We start from the raw sequence: 12,330 nt of genomic DNA, 5'->3' as shown, positions 1-12,330 counted from the left end.
TTGTGTATATACTACAGACAGGCCCAGCCATGTAAACCTATTAAGGCATGATTACTTACCCTGAGCTACATCATAAAGGACTGGACAGTGTCATTTTACATTCAGTGTATACGGCTATGCAGTACCTATATACGGAGCAGTCGAATGAAAGGAGTTGGCCATTTTGTATGAAAATTTCCTAAAAGTCTATTAACTGTAATGTTTTTGGACATGCAACTAAAACAGATCTGAAACTGAAAGTCATGGCGCACTGAAGACTGGCATAATCCATATTCATACGACACAGGATGGCGGATTATGTATGTAAACACTGAAGACTGGCATTGTCCATATTCATATGACACAGGATGGCGGATTATGTGTGTAAACACTGAAGACTGGCATTGTCCATACTCATAGGGCACAAGATGGCGGCATTACATAATTGCTTCTTTGGGCTGTCCCTGGCTCTGCCTATTTAAGTACAGGCAATGAACAGTAACTGAATACCCCGGGGCGAGTGCAGGTTTAGGCAGTGAGATTTTGACTTGGTGTTCCTTGAAAATAAACAGATCACAAAGTGTTCCCAGTGATCATATGTAATCTGGCAGTGTTTTTTAAATTACCTATCTACCTTCACAGCGCCACCATAGGAGAAAATAAGCATTACACAATGACCATTCTAACCAATGGATTGTCTATGTAATGCAGGCGGGACAAGTCCTCCAGAGTGAGAGACACTCTTTATAACCAGGATCCTGAGGACCCCTTTCTACTTACTTGGAATTCAGTATATATGAAAATGAGGTTCCCAAACTGGACAGCCCCTTTAAGGTTTTGTTTCTACGCAACCATAGAAACCCACTGACAAATGAGCACGTGAACTACAGCCGTGTGCCAAGGAACAAGAGCGGCTCAGTCACGCAGACCCTGGATGGTTTCTCCTTCTACAAATAGCTGATTCCCCCAGTCTCAGTAATGGTTGATGTTAGTCATGCGACTTGGCCGTGACTCAAGTACTAAAGTGCCTGTGGGATTCTCCCGGCTCAATCCCACCACCTGGAGACGTCATACCTAGCGCTGAACTGACTAATAAATCAGGTATACTCTGGGGACTGAGAAGTTTCTCTTAACTGTTTAGGGACAAGAACTATATCTTGGCTCTAACTCTTGGCACCATTCTAATGCTGTGTTATATGTGTACTATATGGCAACATTATATAAGGCAGTCGTCTCCATACTGAGAATGTCTGGTTCTGATTGGAATACCATGGGTTATAGACCACTGATATTTATTTGGGAGTATTAATTGTAGATATATGGCGGTATTATTTTAGCATTATCTGACTATTATTTACATTGGTGTAATGGCTGGATTACTATAGACAAATTATAGGTTTCGATTTTGGACTGAGAAGTCGCGTAAACTCTACATGTGACATTTGGAGTCCCTTGTTTTAGTTTTCAAAACATTCTAGCTCTCAGTCCCTGATGTCTGTCCCCCTTCATTGACCTATACATTATATTAAGAGCTCTCCCGCTGCTCTTATCTTTGGTTATGTCTAAGTAATAACAAATGTATATCCTATGTACATTGATGTATGGCCCAGATGTACACTGAAACCTTATATGGCAGTAACTTGAGACTCATTCTATAGAGAAGTCTATATAGGATTATTTTAGGGAACAAACAAAGAAAAACTGGAAACGTTTCATGGTAGGATTTACAGGCCAGCACTTGTATTTAATATATTACAGTAAGATCACAAGAGTACACTCTTCCAGAGACTAAACCACAGTCCTAATACACCAATAACTATGTGGTTCATAATGACACCAGAAGCCTAAAGCACACTTTCAACATTTTTGGCACATCTTCACTGGGGGGAAAGGGGTTTTCGATGAGTGTTGGTGAGTCCACAAAGTGTTTCATGAAAAGTGTCTCCTCAACGTAGATGTCACATCTTGACAAAAAAGCATGGAGGAGCTCTAGGTCTGTGGTTTGGCACAAAGACCCCAGGGTTTACAATGACGGCAACACTTTTCCACTAGAAGTTACACAGCCAAGACATCCAAACCCAAAGAAAATTCAGCTCATGATCTTCCCAGCCTTCCAGGTCCCGATCATTCCATCTTAAGGATATCTTTTGGTTTAATTTTTAGCCTTTGCCTTCTTTTACATCTCAACTATGATTTGTCCTTTATGTTGAGACACCCGTGATTCAATGCACGTTCTCGTATCTCAGTTTTATTTCTCATGGAATAAATCTACATAATTAGAAGAAATGTAATTTTGAAGTAATCTGAAATGAACCTTGGCGTTGACTAAGGCATATGATGAGAATTACAATGGCTAAGTGGTGACCTTACACAACTCAGGTCCTTGGGTACCAAATATGGCTTTAGCTACCTTTAACATTTTGCCTCATCTGATCTCAGAAACCTTCTGTGAGGACCATGAAGTCATCACCATAGAAGGTCTCGAGTCCTCATAGTAACAGAAGAAAGGGGCTTCAGATGTGGATATGTGATGTATATCACAGTGCAATGTTCCTGGTTCCTTGGTCGTCTTCTTCTGCATTGCTCACTGCGGTGGAGTATTGGATACCCAGCGAGTGAATCCTCTATGTTGCTTTCTGGCCCTTTGAATGAGGAGACAATGGGAATCAGTAATACTGAAGTGGTGTTTGTGCTCCATCTCAATAACCTCTCAATAAACTGGGGCCAGCTGGAGGGGCAGGAAGTTAAAGGGGGCCGTGGTGGGCTAAGGGAAGAACAGCCATTGGCCGCTGAAGGCATCATGCAGACAGGTGTCACCACAAGCTCATGCAAGGGTGTAGTGCCTGACATGGAGATCCCTGGGATGAGGGTACTCCAGACGTCAAGTCTTTACTTTCCAGCTGTAAGGGAAAAGAAATAAGAATGTCAATAGGTAGCTCCATGACAAGACCGTATCCCAGAGGAAGAAGAACACTTTTATACCATTCAGAAATGGTGGAAGTAAAGGTAGACAATTATCACTTCATGGCATTTGCCTTTGTAGAAACCTTGTGAGAAGTTTGAGTTTTACCATGAGCTTCTCCTGCCTTCATAAACGACCTCTGAAGGACAGATTTAAGGTTCTCACTCCCTATTTAACCAGTTGGTCCTTATCTTCTCACCTTTAATCACCATTTATCCTTCTCATCCGGGACAGCCTCTCCGTGTGTTTCTTCTGCTTCTGTCTCGGCACTTTGACCCATCTTAGTGATGTGACGCAGAAATGACGTTGCATTAAAGGCCCTCTAAATAGATATATGAAGACATGATTTATATCACTAGAGACGAAAGGTCCATGAGATTACCTGCTCTACCTGAACAACTATTATTCACACATCTTCACTTCCCATACTAAGTTATTGTTCTTCTTACTATTTGTATTATCAGAAGAACAGTGAGAACCTTGTGCACAATGGGATAGTTTACTCCTATTATGGTCTCAGTCTTAACAGTCAGAACATTCATCTTGTCCAAAATAAATCGCTTAACACCCTTTTTAGACCAAGTGCCACGACATTACTATCTTAGATCTCAAAATGTCCTTCATACACTATTAGGATCTTGTAGAAGTTTTCCACTCATCTAAATACATTTTTCCTTTGTCTTAGTATGGGTATCTTTCCAACGTCCAACCGAGGAACACAATAGAGAGAGCCATCTTGGGCCAAGAGGAAAGGTAAGGAAGGACACATCTACAAGTCCACAAAGGTATTGTGGACCCTACAGGATAACTTGAACATCTATTTGCCATATAATGATATCTAAAGGTAACTTACTGTATCATTAGACTCAGTCTACTGTAGACTCAGCTTACCTTCCATTGACTTCGGGCAAAATTTTTCTGGATCTGTTCACTAACTGACCCATGGATGTCTCTTTCTAGAGCCGTATCTCCAGAAATCCTGCAGAACATAAAATAGATGATGTTAGTCGGCTCACATTCTGTAATAGTACATCATTTATTGGATGATTCTAGAACAAAGGGGTCAGTGTAAGCAGATCCTTAAGCAACAAAGTCATAGTGGTCCTCATGTCCACTCCACTGCTAGCTGGACAAGCATAGAGTAGTGTGTAGGCATCTTCCCAGGCTTGCCTAGTGCTGGAGAATGCCCTTTGTATACAGCCCCTATACCAGCTTGTGTGTATCCATGATTACAGACTACAACTTGCGTGTAGTTTGATCCTGCAGCTATGTGTTGAGATAGCCATAAACATTAGATAAACTTGAGCCAAAATTTTTTTCGTGGGATCAGCCAACTGTCTAATGTACATTGGGATCTGCCAACTCTTCCTCGGATGGCAGATTTCAGGAGAAACAAGGTGGTTGATATCCAACATGTCCAGTCAAGCATCCATCTTTATCGGGGGAGTTGGGAGGAAACATTGTCATAAGTGTATGGCCAGTTCTAGTCTCTTAATATAACATCTGTGAATTAAAGAGGGACTAGGTCAATATATAAATGTAGGATCAGACTACACAGGGTTTGTTTGTAGTCTGTCACCATGGAAACACATAAGATCAACATAGGATCTGTATAGCCTTAGCTGTACTGCATAAAGAGCCATCCAAAGTTAGTGGTACTGGACAAGTTTTGGCAACCACTGAGGAGCTAAATTCATTGTGCTGAGAATACCATGGAATCTTATGAGTCACGTCTCCGCTCTGTCTGTGTTACATCATATTTCTGTCTAATGATGAAGTTTTACAGAGCTGGTGGTATATTCAGGGAACATTCATCAAGCGCAATGGCTTCATGAATCCAATAAAATAGAAAAGTAGAATTTCCTCTATTAAATGTCTTCTATTTACTCATCACATAAAACCAGAAAACTCATTTCTTTGCCGTGACTCTTGAAAGTCTCCCAGAATGCAGCAGGAGCATGCTGGGAGTTGTGCCAAGCACCACGGGGCCAGAGGATGCGGCTTATTGTGATGGATGAAGATGTCGTTTTCTAATACTGTTTCAATACAAATAGAAGAGAAAAGAAACATCGGGGAAGACAGAAGATAATTTGAAGGAAAGTCAAAAAATAAATTGTTCTGCCACTTCTACATAACCCTCAGCTAAAGGAGAGTCTGTAAAATGGACTGGCATCATAACGGGCAAATGTCAGGGCCCACTGGGATATGGGGGTCGGGGATCTCTACTTATGGGGTTGTCCAGGATTCTTAAAAACTTACTCATAGCAGGTAATGGGATAACAATAACTATTCTTATCTGTAAATTCCCCCACTGCTCTAGCACTACCACCCTGGTGGTCTTTCACATGTCCTGCAATAACAGTATGCTTTCCTTGCATGGGGGTCTTGCGCCATAAATACAGGCATCGCCGTCAAGACCTGTGATGGCAGCAGTGATCACAGGCCCATGGGTGGCAACGTCATCCCTACAGGACCAGTGAGACTAGCAATACCAGGCATAGCCAATGTATTCAGTGGCGCTGTGTAAGGGGGCTTTATAATCAGAAACAACCTCTTAAAGGGCAATATATGGAAATATATAGTAGATCAGGCAGAGATGTAACATCATTGCCCTCTATCCACACTCTAGTCGCTTGCCTTTTGGCACAGGACTGTAGTACGTGCTTGAGAATAGCGGATGGTAATAAGAGGTCTGTTTCCAGAGTTTATACTGTGGCTTCTCTGCATGTCTTGGCCAGCTGCCTAGAACTACATAGGATGAGTGTGATCTGTTCATGGACAGAGGAGCAGATGAAGGCTCAGCATGGTGGTCTTACCATGGATGCTGCAGTGCCTGCTCACAGGTAAACCGCTTCTCTGGCTCTCTCTCCAGCAGGTGCCGGATGAAGTCTTTGGCTAGAAGACATGTTATGAATAGGTGTCACAATCTGGTATATGGCGGTATGACACTGATAAGTGGGACCACGTGGTGTTTTGAACTGTATGAGGACAAGACATGTATAATACATAGTCTACAAAATTTCTTACAGGGTTTGGCGTGTTCAATACCACCTACAATACCAACACATATGTGAACGTTAACAACCCCAGAAGGATACCAATAAAAAATACAGGTTTTTTTTTTTAAGACTTAATAACATAACTGCATTTTTTTTCCAATTCCACCCCATTCCAAATTTTTCCCAGTTTCCCAGTACATTGTACAGAATATTAAATGGTGCCATTGCAAAGTACAACATGTCCCACTAAAAATAGGTCCTGAAACATCTCTGTAAATGGAAAAAAATAAAAAGTTATGGCTTTCGGAAGACAGGGTAGAAAAACAACAATGCAAAAAGAGAAAATTGACTGGAGGGAAAGGGTTAAATTAAAAAAAAAAAAAAAAAAGCAACAAAAACAAGAAATGTGTTGAGAAAGATTCTGTCACATCAAAAACTGAAATTTCTTTAGGTAACACCTGTGTTCTCCTGCCAGGATGACTATCAAGGTATCAGTTTTTCTGCCAGTCTCCTGTGAAGGAACCTTGAGGAGCACCAGCACCTCAATACCCTGGAGATCTCATTATTTCATCTATTCCAAGCGAGATCTTTATTTTCTCTGCCTTAAACCTTCATTACTTGAGAATTTTTGACTCTGGCTGGATATAGAGAGGTTATCCATTTACATTGAAGTATTTTAAAACTCTTGGCTTGGAAAGTAGAAGAAACTTGAGATGAAAGGTTATTCTGTTCTTTTACCACCAAGTGTCATGATAGGACGTTTTCATGAGGACCTTCTAGGAAAGGGTTAAAGAAGAGGAGACGACTGGAAGCAGGGGGACTGTACCTGATTCGGAAATATCATCCCAGTATGGAGAGTCAAATTCATACTCCGCCTTTAAGATCTGATTGAAGAGTTCAGAGTCATTTTCGTCATAGAATGGTGGGTATCCACAAAGCCTGTAGAGACATATGGGACATTAACAATTTGGCCACTAGATTGTAGGTTGAATTGGGACTCGTAATGATCGTCTCCATAGAAGGATTACCTCTGACTAATGGAGATTACATTTATCATTAAAATCCTAGTCCCGGCATTGATGGAGGATTACCTGTGCAATTGTTTTAATTGTGACCTTTGTGTGTTATTATACGTCATTACTATGTTATATGGGTCGTCATTTTTTTATAGCATGGGCACATTGGACAATTGGGGCATGTCCCATCTAGAGGTCTGAACCGAGACTTCATACTATGCTGTAAATTTAGTCCCAGGTCAAAAATGTTGTATTAATTTGGCACAGTATAGCAGTATTATTTACATACTCCCTCTATGGACAATATTCCTTTGTGCACTAATATGCAACCACTTGGTGACTTTTGTCCAATCTAGCCTAGAAGGACCTGTAGTCACAAAGTGCAGCCTAAAGTGTTTTACTTACAGAATGTACGAGATGACCCCGATGGCCCAAACATCCACAGCTTTTCCATATGGCTTCTGCTCCAGGAGTTCAGGAGCTGTATATCAGAAAGGGACATTCAGAGAAGTGGTAACCTGTGGGTTTACCCAGAGACCCAAACATGAGATCATTAAATGCCAGACTGCCCAGTTGACTACCTGGTGGTTGGTCTTTTTTTGCAGACCCAGTTCTGTCTCCCATATGTCCTAGACCAGTGCACCCTAAAGCCTAGATTTCTGCCATACTGTAAATCTGAACCCCAAACTTGATTTCCATACTCGATTCCTAGTGTCGACCTACCTATAAATTCTACTTTTTGTACATTCCTGAATTTTTTGTTCATGCCAAATCAGAAACTGCATCGGAGATGCCACTGGAATTCTCTATTCTGTTGCTGAAGTTTTACTTTGTTTTTGTATCTGTATTTGTACCTGAATATAAGAAGTTTGCAAGACTCTTCTCAAGTACTACTCTGTTCAAAAGCTAAAAAAAAATCCTTTGTGCTCTGACTATGTAGATACACTTAGTACTTCATCTTCCAAGATGTCATAAAACACAATAGATCAGCTCCTTACCCACATAACCTGGTGTCCCACAAGCCGTAGCCATCATTCCACCATCTTCGATCTTCGAAAGGCCAAAGTCGCTGATCATGATCTTTGAGTCCTCAAAGGGAGTTGCATAGAGCAGGTTTTCTGGCTAAAAGCATAAAGAACAATTGGCTACAGATGGTGGTGGAGTCATTGGGAATGTACATGGAGTCTGTAAGCGCCGTATTCAATAAAGGATGGCAGATTCCTAGCAAAAAGTTAACATGGACCTCCGTCATGGTGGTCCTTGCCTCGTTTTCCCTATTCTTTGAGCAGTTCCTCTTGCCATGTTTGCTAAGGCTATATTCACATGATTGTGGAGAGTAACAGCCATGAAAAATGGATGAAATGGGGTTTTTTTTTCCCAGCCATTTTGGTTTTGTCTGGGTCTCTTTTTCACCGGTCCCTCAGTCTATAGAGAGATCTGTGAAGATAGAACATGTAATATTTTTTGATGGTCCATTAAAATCGGACGTGTGAATAGAGACATTGAAATCAATGTGTTCTACATATGGCCTTGTATTACAAGAACAGCCATCATACAGTGGTTTTTGCCCTTCGTGTGAATAAAGTTTAATTCTGTGGTGCCTGTTGAGGGGGAAAGCCGTGTATTGGTTCACACCTCCCATGGTACCTCTAAGCTATGAAGGCTAGATCTCCATGATATCTGTGGTTTACCACCATAGAAAGATGGACTCAAAATATGCCCCCTCCTGGTTGTGGTTCTTATGGATGCATCTATGCACCTATTCTGGAACTGTTGAGCCTGGCATGGAGTCAACTCTCCATCCTGATCTTGATTGACAGCATGTATTACACAGCAGAACTTCTTTCACAAAGCTTCAGAGCTGAAATCTGCAGGCTTCATTGGCTCTACAAAAATTGCAATTTAATGCCGATAAAAGGAGCGGTTAAGATCTGAGCGTAGCTGTGTGTGACTATATGTGTGTTGTAATAACAAGCAGCAGAATTGTGAATGTAGCTCCTGAGTATAATACAGGCTGTAACTGTATGACAAGATAAGGAATGTAATTTACAGAGTCACTTGGCTTTTAATGTAAATGAATTCTATATATATACTATAAATGTATAAACCACGATATATATCTACAATTCAGTACCTTCAAGTCACGATGCACAATCCCCATATTGTGCAAGTACTGGACGGCATCCAGGACTTGTCGGATCAGCTGACTGGCATCCTTCTCTGTGTAATATCCCCGTTCGATGATACGATCGAAGAGCTCGCCGCCTGTGACACTGTGAGATATGGAGATGTCATGATTCAGGCTGGAGTCACAGCGGCACGCAGAGAATTACGCGGCACTCAGAGCCGTTGGGATTAGAGCACAGGAATGCCTGGGCATGTGAGTCACTCGGTGTAAGCACTGTGTGCATGTGGATTTAACGGGCTTCAGCCAGGGACCTGGCAGGCAGTGGATAATGAAACCTGCCCGGGTCACTTAATCCACTCTCTGCTACCTAATTTAAAGCCACAGGCCGCATGTCACCGTTGACCTTTTCTATAGACACCGCAGAGCTGATGTCATCTATTTCGTTTTGGCTTAAGAATTTCTTTAGGAAGTATTTTTCCTTGCTCTACTTTTAAAGAATTGGTGTCCATGTAATGTAGGGTCCAGCAGCAAAAGGCAAAATAAGAACCCCCCTCCTTACTATTGACACATCCTGGGTGACTTGTCACCATCTCTGTTCTCATCTTTGCAAAGCTATCTAAAATACATAGCATGACTGCTTTCTTTTAGACAGAGCCACACCTGTCCATGGGTCATGTCTGGTATTGCAGCTTCATTGAAGTGAAAGGAGTTGAGGTGCAATACCACAAGCAACCTGTGGATATGTGTGGTGCTGTTTTTGAGACCCGGGAGTATAATAATAGTTTGTGAGTTATGGATCCCAAAAATTTTGGGTTCTACTGACCCCAAAATTTTTGCAATAGTTGCAAGAACCACCCTAGGGGACACTATGACACTACGATAACACTATATGGAGGGGCCACTGTAGGACATTATAGTTTGTGAAGGGGCCTCTATCAGAAATTGTACAGTGTGGAGGTGCTGCCAATGGACATTATGCTTTGTGGAGGGGCTGCTATGGGACACTATACTACGTGGAGGTCATTGTGGGACACTATACTGCGTGGAGGTCACTGTGGGACATTATACTGCGTGGAGGTCACTGTGGGACATTATACTGTATGAAGGTCTCTGTGGGACATTATACTGTGTGGAGGTCACTGTGGGACATTATACTGCGTGTAGGTCTCTGTGGGACATTATACTGCGTGGAGGTCTCTGTGGGACATTATACTACGTGTAGGTCTCTGTGGGACATTATACTGTGTGAAGGGGCCACTGTGGGACATTATACTGCGTGGAGGTCATTGTGGAACATTATACTGCGTGGAGGTCACTGTGGGACATTATAGTGTGATTAAAAGGCCCATTTATACTGTGGGGTGGCCAAGAAAGGGTGCGCTAAGCCATGGGGGGACAAAAGTATGTTATGGGGCCGAGTCTTTGGTAGTTACGTCCCTGTCTGTATAGATTTATAAATGTACTGTATGTATGCATCTGTGGGAGCCAACTCAGTTTCTGCATTGAGCACTTCCATTAACACAGATGAAAGCATTCATTATCAGAATCAGGCCCTGTTCACATGGTGGAATTTGGCGCAGATTTTGCAGCGTATTTTGCCCCCAAATCAGCAGCAGATTCTTTCCTCATTCTGCCTCCCATTGAAGACAATTAGTGAAGGAAGCTGAAAAAAAGTAGTGTCCTGCTTAGTTGGGGCAGATGTCTGCCAAATTGCTCTTTACTTTCTGATGTCTGAACAGGTTCTATCTACTTGTATGGAATATACTAGACTGTATTTCAGTCCACTGCAATCGGTCCGCCTCAGCAAAAAACCACCCAATTATTTCCTTGCTACAGTGCATATAAGTTGCTCCAAAAGGGGCCCACTGAGGCTCTGTTGCCCAAGGGCCCACAAAACCTGGAGCTGGCCCTGTGTCAGCCTATCCACTTTTGGCGTGACGAGTCCCATTATGGGATGGAAAGGGGATTGTGATTGGACAACGGAGTGCTAGGAATAGGTGAGTATGTCTTTTTTTGTTTGTTTGTTTTACACCCCCATTGGACAACCCCTTTAATATCTTTAGTTATTTTAAGGTTCTCATAGGCAATAAACCTGAAGATGGTAATTTATAAAATACAGGTTATATAAGTTGCTGCTACAGTCATTCAGTTACTAGTCAAGAACAGGAACTTTTATGCCCCATCAGGCACCAGGGCCCAGGTGTGACTCCAAGCTTTGCACCCTCTATAGCTACACCTCTTATTTCATCCATGACTACAGATATCATATTCTATACAGTTATATATAATATATTGGGCAGTTACTTACAGTTCCATGGCCAAGTACAGGTGACTGGGGCTCTCGTGGATATCTTGAAGGGCCACTATATTTTTATGGTTAATCCTACAAAGATACAAGATACACAGTGTTATGATGGAAAACTGTAAAAGTGTTCCTCCAGATGCTCATTTCTACTGCAAGAAAATTTCGGTATTTATCTAACTTCCCTTCTATAATTCCTTAAAGAAGACCTTACACCAGCTCCACCACATCCATCAATAGTCACCGCTCCACTAATTCTGGCACATTTGGAATTTTTTCTCTAGCCCCCAACATTCCTGAGCCATCATGGCTGTTATTTTCAACCCGATTTTGGTCTCTTCTGTCAGGTGGGCGGTCCCTGTCTTTCTGCTCTAGCCAAGGACCGCCCACCTGACAATAGAGTGCATACACGTGCTGAAACTAACAGAGTTGATTGCTTGGGAATGGTGGGGGCTAGAGAAAAAAACTCCAACTGCCCTGGATTTAGTGGAGAGCTGCATATTGAGGGGTGCAAGTCAAAACCAGATACTTCTCCGGTGCAAAATTCAGCATGTCCAATCTTTCCATTCACTGTCAGGGGAGTGTCAGGACACCTATCTTCATGCAAGAAAGTCCTGCAAAATCAGCAACTGTGGCCAACTTTGTTCTTATGTGTATGGCAGGTCTCTAAACCATTACAAATCAGAACTCAGGGATATTTTGAGCTATTATCTACGAAAACCTTTGCAGAGGGGCTGTATACGCCGGTATAGCTTTCCTTGCGCATAGTATTATTTAATGCCAGATAATAAATGACATTTTCGGAGCTATCTTTATTCCTCCGGTCTCTGTGATCGCACGCACATAATTATACGGTGGGTGGGTAAGGAAAAAAAAAACCTTGGACGTTGGTTTGAGTAATTTCAGCTTTCCTGGGAGACCAGAGGAGCTACACAGAGTTCTGA

The 12,330-nt window shown here is 42.1% G+C and overlaps 1 protein-coding gene across 1 annotated transcript in view; it reads right to left on the bottom strand.

Annotated features, from left to right (window-relative positions):
• Positions 1-1,689: 1,689 nt before the first annotated feature.
• The window catches only part of PNCK (pregnancy up-regulated nonubiquitous CaM kinase), a 48,295-nt gene continuing 37,654 nt past the window's right edge, over positions 1,690-12,330 (bottom strand). Inside the window, exons 4-12 of the mRNA XM_075259723.1 lie at positions 11,393-11,467; positions 9,091-9,229; positions 7,955-8,078; positions 7,362-7,437; positions 6,767-6,879; positions 5,758-5,836; positions 3,833-3,920; positions 3,141-3,263; positions 1,690-2,879 (exon numbers count right to left, since the gene is read on the bottom strand). Coding sequence (XP_075115824.1) covers positions 3,147-3,263; positions 3,833-3,920; positions 5,758-5,836; positions 6,767-6,879; positions 7,362-7,437; positions 7,955-8,078; positions 9,091-9,229; positions 11,393-11,467 — 811 coding nt within the window. The 3' untranslated portion in view covers positions 1,690-2,879; positions 3,141-3,146. The remainder of the gene's footprint in view (positions 2,880-3,140; positions 3,264-3,832; positions 3,921-5,757; positions 5,837-6,766; positions 6,880-7,361; positions 7,438-7,954; positions 8,079-9,090; positions 9,230-11,392; positions 11,468-12,330) is intronic.

This window comes from Leptodactylus fuscus, chromosome 11, assembly GCF_031893055.1.
Source record: "Leptodactylus fuscus isolate aLepFus1 chromosome 11, aLepFus1.hap2, whole genome shotgun sequence".
NCBI lineage: Eukaryota > Metazoa > Chordata > Amphibia > Anura > Leptodactylidae > Leptodactylus > Leptodactylus fuscus.
This window is presented reverse-complemented; position numbering and strand designations above follow the sequence as displayed.